The 8,429-nt window shown below is 38.3% G+C and overlaps 1 protein-coding gene across 5 annotated transcripts in view; it reads left to right on the forward strand.

Annotated features, from left to right (window-relative positions):
• The window catches only part of Fam161a (family with sequence similarity 161 member A), a 22,637-nt gene that overhangs the window by 11,294 nt on the left and 2,914 nt on the right, over positions 1 to 8,429 (forward strand). For 4 of the 5 annotated variants that reach the window (XM_023720875.1, XM_023720877.1, XM_023720876.1 and 1 more), the window contains one exon: positions 3,114 to 3,213. The exons of the other annotated variant lie outside the window; for it this stretch is intronic. In XM_023720875.1, the coding sequence (XP_023576643.1) occupies positions 3,114 to 3,213 (100 nt within the window). The remainder of the gene's footprint in view (positions 1 to 3,113; positions 3,214 to 8,429) is intronic. 5 annotated transcript variants of the gene reach the window in all.

The following is an 8,429-nucleotide window of genomic DNA, read 5'->3' on the forward strand; positions in this document are numbered from 1 at the left end:
TCTCTCTCTCTCTCTCTCTCTCTCTCTCTCTCTCTCTCTCTCTCTCTCTCATATTTAGGATAGGGAGGACAGGGTGTACAGAATCTTATTCTGTAGATCGGACTTATAGTGAGCCTCCTGTTTACAGCCTCTCAAATGCTGGGATTACTGGCGCATATCACCACTCCTAGTCTCAATTGCCGTCTCAGCGTGCAGGTGCCCTGGGGGTGGGGCCAGAATGGCAGGCCTGGGCATCAAACTCCTGCTCCCTGCATCTGTCAAACACTTGAATCCACTGAGCTATTTGGCTGGCCTTTAGACCCACTCTCTCTACACTGAGCCACACCCTAGCCCGGAATATTTTTTCAATAAATAGATATGACAAGGAGTTTTATTCTAGACATGTACAAAATCTGATAGCAAGATAAACACATTTTTGTTAACACCAATTATGTAGTATGTTGCCTAGTGTGTGTCAATGTTATGTGACATATGTTGCTTTTAAAATTTTTTTCAGTACTAAGGATTAAACCAAGGGCCTTCACACTGAGCTGCATTCCCCAGCTCTTTAAAAAAAAAAAAAAAAGTTTTTTTTTTTTTTTCTTTTTTCTTGTGTGCTAGGAATTTAGCTCAGCAGCTGTGTTTGCTTGGCAAGCATGAGGTCCTAAGTTTGATTCACAGTACCAAAATAAACCTTTTTATTTGTTTGAAACAGGGTCTTGCTATTTAGTTCAGGCTGGCCTTTTAGATTCACTATGTAATCTAGGCTAGCTTCAAACTTTTAGTGATCCACTTGTCTCAGTCTCCTGAATGCTACAAGTGTGCACCACCAGCCCAGTATAATTTTTTTTTTTTGATACAGGATCTTGATAAATCATTATATTGCCCCTGTTGAGCTCAAATTTATAATTTTATGGCCTCATCCTCCCACAATGTTGGGATTGCAGGTATACACCATTGCTACTGTTTCAATATTAAAAATGTCCAGGGCTGGGGATATAGCTCAACAGCATAAGAACCTGCCTGGCAAGTGGAAGGCCCTGAGTTCAATTCCTTGTACACCCCTGCCTCATCCCCAAAATTCATACAACACATAGAACCTTGCACAGAACACTAGGATTGTGGAGTACAAAGTTTGCAAACCAGTGTTCCAGGTGGTACACATGAAAATATTCAGGTTTAAATAAGAAAATACCTTCTCCCAACTAGGTAAGTAATACAGTTTACTAATTTCCAATTTGATTTATAAGAACCAAAACTGTATCTTTGCTTTTAAGTATAGTAAGTATACTTTCATATTATAGTACTAATTTATTGATAGGAACTTAATTTTGTCAATGAGAACAAAAATTTCCTTACACCCTGTTTATATGTAAGAAGTAAACTAATTTTAGTTGGACGTGGTGGCACACTCCTGTAACTCTAGCACTTGGGAGACTGAGGCAGGAGGGTCATTGTGAGTTCAAGGACAGCCTGAGCTGCATAGCGAGACCCTGCATCAAAAAGAAAAGGTAAATTAAATTTTTCATAATGTCAACTTCTTTTCTTTTTTTAAATTTTTTCTTTTTAATTATTTATTTATTGGCTACAGGGTCTTAGCACACAGTTCATACTCATAGTAATCCCCCTGTTTCAGCCTCCCCAGCACTGGGATGACATGTGCCACAATGCCTGGTTTTGGGTCCAGCATGTCATGAAGTACCAGGGATCAAACTCCAGTCTTTGTGCTTTCCAGGCAGGCTTTTAGACTGTTGAGCTATCTTCCAAGGCCCAACTTCTGTATAACTAAAGATAATTATAATTTTGAAGTATAATGATTTTCTTATTTTTTTTTCAAATTTTATTTATTTGTGTGTGTGTGTGTGTGTGTGTGTGTGGCCAGCTCAGCCCACCAGGGGGCGGGGCTGGCTGGCATGTGGTGCTGGGGGATTGAACCGCGGTCCCTGTGCTTTGCTAAGCTTGTTCTAAGTGGGTGCTTTAGACCACTGAGCCATCTCACTAGCCCCAGTATAATGATTTTCTGTGGACTATAAGATATTATCTTAGTTGGTTGGTTTATTTATTTATTTATTTATTTATTTATTTATTTATTTTGTACTCGGGATCAAACTCAAGGCCTTGTGCTTGCCAGACAGGCACTTAAGCCACTGAGCTATCTCCCTGGCCCTATCTTGGTTATTCTAATAATTCTTACATGGAGAAAACAACATAGTTTAACTCATCATAGAATCCTGTCCAAAGAGTAAGTACACTTGAAGAGATTCCTGTGTTTTTCCTTCCTGTTTTTCTAAGTGTTACAGTCTCATGCTCCCATTTCCCTCTGACCTGCTTCCATTTCATTCTCTTCCACTAGCCTTCAGGAGATCTCATTTATGGGAAGAAATAAGAGCAAGTTCCTATTTTCCACAAGAAATTATTGTTATTATTATTTATTCGATACAGGTTCTTCTATGCAATTAAGACTCATAGTGATCTTCCTGTTTCAGCCTCCCTGGTGCTGGGATCACAGACATGCACCACCATGCCTGGTTTCGGGTAGCACAGTGCACCCAGGGTTGTGAGGCCAGCATGGCATGTGGTACCAGCGATCAAACCTGGGTCCTTGCGCTTGCCAGGCAAGTGCTTAGACCACTGAACTGTCTCCCAGCCCACAGGAAATTTTTTAAACATAATATAAATATCTAATATTAAAGATAATATGTATCTAATTGGGATCAAATGCTCTTGGTTTTGTACACTTATAAATGAGATAATAAGCATTCATTCATCTCTTCAGCCAGTTTGAAGGCCCTAAGTACATTAGGCCTTGAAGATTTCAGAAGTCAAAGTAGGCCCGCAGATTGTTTCCTGGACAACAAAACAGGCCTTCGCAGAACCTAGGGTTTTTACTCTATTTCATGAAAATTGATCAGTTTAAGAAAAGGAGGAGGGGCCGGGGAGATGGCTCAGTAGAATAAGTGCTTCCCTGGCAAGTGCAAAGGCCTGAGTTCAATCCCCAGTTCCGCAAAAAAAGAAAGAAAAGAAGGTAAACTGTGCTCATAATTTTTGACTTGTCCTCTAAGCAAAATGTTATATATTCAAGTTTATTTTCTTAGATGGCCTTTCACAAGTCCACTTCTTTTATCTGCTTTTAGAAAGAGTGAAAAGGAAAGGATGAGAGAGTACCGACGAGAACAAGAAGAAAGAGAAGAAAAATTAAAAATGAGGCCACTGCTATTTGAAAGAGTTTCTCAGGTTGTGTTTATTGGAATTTAAGAACCATTGTCAGCATTTTATCCTGTTTTGTTTTAACATCTTTAGCTTCCAAGTTCACAGCCCAGCTTTCTTATGTATCATATAGTTATTGAGAGATATTATTGCTTCTGTGACAGCTTCATCAAATCAACCAGTGAAGCGATTTTTCTTAAGATTTGAACGTGAACATTCATAATGAGGCACATAAGCATGATAAAGAACATGCTGATAATCCAGTTCTCAAAATATTAGTTTCACAACCTGTTTTTTTCTTAATGGCTGGTCTTTAAGTACCAATTTGACTATATATTAAAGTAAAGCTTCATGAAATAATTTGGAGATCTTTGAAGAATTAAAAAATGAAACAAATGACTAATTGAATCAGATTTATTTCTGCCAATTAAAAATCCTACGTATAATTACTAAAAAGACTTCTTTGTTATAGGAAAAACAAACTGGTTATATAGACAGTGAATCTTGACTTTTCTCATAAGTGTAGACTCATTTTTAGAATCTTTCCCTTAAAAGGAGGTTTATCAATTTCAGTTCATGTTCTCCTTTGATCCTGTAAGTGAAGAATTTGTATGGGTGACATTCCTTAACAACAGAAAATCACTGGAGGTTACAGCTATTGCATGTGAAGTTCAAACTGTTACAGTAGACAATAGACAGTTCTGGCACTGTGACAGATGGGCTTAGTTGCAGGATTGTCAGCTTGTCATGTCCATCACCAGGGATGATGGACATATGGTATGGGTGAATCTACACAATACAGTCACTCAAAGTTATGGGATCTTATTTATTTGGATATAATTTTATGTAATGGCTTTTTAAGGATGGACTATTATTTATTTATTTATTTATTTATTTATTTATTTATTTATGGCAGAACTGGGGATTGAACTCAGGCTCCTGTGCTTGCCAGGCAAGTACATATTCTACTGAGCCATCTCCCCGGCCCCCAAGGATGGATTATTTTTAAATCTCAGTTTCAACTTTATGGGGAAATTATTTTAAACTCCTCTATGTTGCATAGCATAGAATGATTAACTTTTTAGCTCAAAGAAGCTAATCTCTGTTTCCATTCTGCAAATTCCTCAATACCTACTTCACCCGCTAGCAGTACTAAGCATTAAATCCAGGGCCTCACACATGCTGTGCAAGTGCTTTGCCACTGTTGGGTATGGTGGCACATGCCTATAATCCTAGTACTTGGGAGGCTGAGACAGGAAGATCATTGTGAGTTTTAGACCAACTTGGGCTACAAAGTGAACACAGTGCTAGCCTGGACTGCATAACAAGACCCTGTCTCATAAAGAAAAAAAAAAAAAAAAGTACTCTCCCACTGACTTATAGTCCTGTTTGTTTGTACCAGGAATCAAACTCAGGACCTCGTGCTTGTTAGGCAGGCACTGTGCTGATGAGCTATCTCTCTAACCCTGTTTATTTATTTTACTAAGTTGTACAGGCTGGCATTGCACTTGTAGTCTTGATTTTGCCTTCTGAGTAGGATTATAGGCCTGTGCAAGCTCGTCTGCTCAGGCTGCATTTTTACAACCACTGCTCTAGTAATCTCTACCCAGATTTTTCCATATAAATCTTGCATTCATCTTCAGTCCACCAGGATCTTCCTGGAGGTTATAGTTTAGATGGCTGAGAGTTTTGTATTTCACTCCTAAAAGAGTTGGTCAGAAAGACCTGGCCAGATAGCTCACTGGACTAACACGCCTGCTTAGGCAGAGCACTGGGACTGAGGGTTCCATCCCCGGCGTGCTGTGCCAGCCCTGAGACTGGGTATGGTGGTGCACACCTGTAATCCTACTGTTTGGGAGGCTGAAAACAGGAAAATCACTATGAGTCTGATCTATGTAGTGAGACCCTGTAGACCCTGTACTAAATACATTGAAAAAAAAAAAAAAAAAAAAAAAAAAAGACCTGTCAGATATTTTGCTAAGTATTCTTGCCTGCTGGTGAAATGCAAGAGTAACAACTATTCCTATTTGAGTTATAAATTGACTAGTCCTTTCTACCTTCAGGTTTGCAAAGCCATCCATTACACCTTTCCCTTGCCTTTGATGTTCTGTCAAAATGTTAGCCTGTGCAGGCAATTAGTAACCTTTGGTAACAGTGACAGTCCTCTATTCTCACTGAGTTCATTCTTTCTCAGTGATATCATTTAGTGATACCAGTGTCACTATGCAATAAGGTAGGTGCCCCATATTACAGAAGAAACTGAAGTTCAACGGAAGTAATTGATAAGTTTATAGTTAGTAAATGATAGAACTAGAGGTGGAACCCAAGTTGATTTGCTTTCAGTCGCTTAACCCTATTGTCCTGATTCCTTAAAGGTAAATTCACAATCTTCCCCTGGCCTGTCTGTATGCATATTCCTCTGTGAGCCCTGCTGGCGTCTCCGTCTCTCTCTGCATTCCTCCTGTGCACTTGTTTCTCCCTGTATACCCTTCACTTGCAGGCCACACCACACCACTAGACTACACTTTCAAACCTGAAGTCTTTGTATTGTTTTCTAGATACACTTAGAGTCTATTTTTACCTTACTCCTACTCACTGAAATCAGTGTACTACAGTTAGAAACAATGGAGCTGGGGAAAACATTCCCTTCCATCCATTTAATATTAAACAGCATGCTATGGCTGTTCTTCCTGCTACTGTCCTAAGAAAGGTAGAAAATAAAATAACAGTAACCCAGGAGGTCTCTGGTACTCTGGGCAGGAGCACCTGTGTATTATGTTTCCTCGTCCAACTTTTGGTACCCTTCACCCTCCTCCTACGTTGGGTCAGGCAAGCAGTTAAGATCAGAGTGAATTCCAGGACAAGGTGGGTTTTTTTTTTTTTTTTTTTATTTTAGGGAAGGATCGGTGTTCAGGGTCTCACTACTAGATTGGACTCATAGTGATCTGCCTGTTTACAGCCTCCCAAGTGCTGGGATTACAGGCCCACCCCACCATGCCCAGTCTCAATCTCACAGGGCACCCCGGGGGCTGGGTTGGCACAGCAAGCCAGGGATGGAACCCTGGTCCCTGCGTCCCTGTGTCTGCTTAAGCAGGCGCTTTAATTCGCTAAGCTATCTGGCCAGCCCTAGTTTAGTTTTTTTTTTTTTTTTTTTTTTTTGTAGTATACTGTTTTTCCCCCCATAATTTTATTGATAAACAAATAGCAGTGAGACAGTTTCAAATCAAATTGGTATGACAGTTTCAATAATTAACACATTGCATACATTCTTCCTAGTGGTTAATTGCTGTACAAGATGCAGACATTATATCCTGTCTACAAACAGCATTAGAACAAATCACTCTATTCATTAAGAGAATGTAACTGTATATCTATCCTGACCACTTTGAATACACAGATACAAAATGGACATTCATCTGTATACCCTTTTTTTGTTAAGTTCCCCTAGTTTAGTTTTATATTTGTTATTTCTTCTCTCTCTCTTTTGGCCATCATATATGATGTTCCCTTTACTTAAAATTCTTTTTTTCCAAACTGTTCCTAAATCATGTGAGAGCTTGTTACAAGGTAAGTACTCTGTTTATGTAAAATAAATGAAAGATTTACCACAAACTCAGCTTATCCTTTCTGTAAGAAACAAAGGTAATCCTTAGGAGTCATTGATAGGAAAAGAAAATAACCACACGACTGTTTTAACTGTTCCTTTTATTTCAGTCTTTCCAGTTCTTCTGCATGGTGAAATGCATAGGAGAAGTACTTCTTGCAGTTAGAAGTAGTTATGCATTGTTTAGCTTGATGTAATTTTAAAAGAGAATTCTGTGTACAGAGTGGTTGTGGCAGTGAATCACCATTATTTTATGTGGTTTTTTAAAAATCGAAATTAATGCTTTTTTTCCTTGAAGTCTGTTCTGCTGTGATGGTTTCTGCTAACAGCTGTTATTCAAAAATACTCACAACTTTGTGCCTTGCTCATTTATAAGTTAATTGTGGAATCCTAGCTGTCAAGTTACTGTAGCAGAATATGCCTGTGACTCATTATAGAGCAAACCATATCAGCCTGTTTCTTGGAAATGAGGGTTTATTTACTAAGTAGATAATAAATTGAATTATAAACCAACTTCAAATGAAAGCTTACTAGCACCAACTTTGCTAGTATCTTTTTAATGTCTTTTACAGTTAGTTTGCTTAGGTAATATAATATTCTTGATGTATTCAGTTAGGTTTGGGCTTTCTTTTCTTCTATGGTCTTTGAGGCATAGTTCTTATTTTTCACTCCAGCCTACCTTTTGGTACACCAAGGCTTACCTGTTGCCATTTATACTAGAGAGAGAGAGAGAGAGAGAGAGAGAGAGAGAGAGAGAGAGAGAGAGAGAGAGAAAAGAAAAGAAAAGAAGAGAAAACCCTGTTAACTATTTATTATTCATAGTGGTTGCATTTTAGCAGGGGTGCGAGTGCTTTTTTTTTCCAGTTTCCCAGGTAATCATGAAATGCACTAGTGGTAATTTTATGCATTGTAATCAGTGCTTACTGATTTGGTTTCTCCTATTTAATACTAGACTCCATGGGGCTTTATTGTGCTAAAATCCTTGGGCAGTGCTAATATCTGACCATTGCATTGCCGATGTCAGGCTTTGGGCCACCTTCAAACCTCCAGAATGACCGCTGTCACTTAGAGAACAGTGTGATAGAGTGGAAAAGGCAACAAAAGGTCAAGAGACTTGAGACTTGATACTGTTACGTTTGTAACTTCTGGGCGGGGGGTGGGGTGAATCTTGATTTTTAAACTTTAAAAAAAAATTTTTTTTAGGAGAATAAAAAATAGTAACAAACAAACAAACAAACATTAGAAGCAATACAGAGGGGCCAAGAGATAGCTCAGCGGCACAGTGCCTGACTGGCAAGTGCAAGGTCATGAGTTTGATTCCTAGTACCACACACACACACACACACACACAAAAGAATAGAAAAGAAACAATAGAGAATTTCACTAAACAAAATGATAGGAATTCAACAATGGTTGCTATATTGTATATTGCTATCTTTAAGTTAGTTGTTCAGGTTACCAGATATAAGCATGTAAAATTGGTCAAAAATATTAAAAAGAAAAAAAATTTAAGCCTTAACTCTTCCTTTCAATAGAAAAATAGAAATCAGCAATACAGTTATCCATGCTATATCTTTTCTTTTCCTTTCTTTCTTTTTTCTTTTTCTTTTTCTTTCTTTTTTTTTTTTTTTTTTTTTTT

Source organism: Octodon degus, unplaced genomic scaffold (assembly GCF_000260255.1).
Source record: "Octodon degus isolate 3935 unplaced genomic scaffold, OctDeg1.0 scaffold00078, whole genome shotgun sequence".
Taxonomy (NCBI): Eukaryota; Metazoa; Chordata; class Mammalia; order Rodentia; family Octodontidae; genus Octodon; species Octodon degus.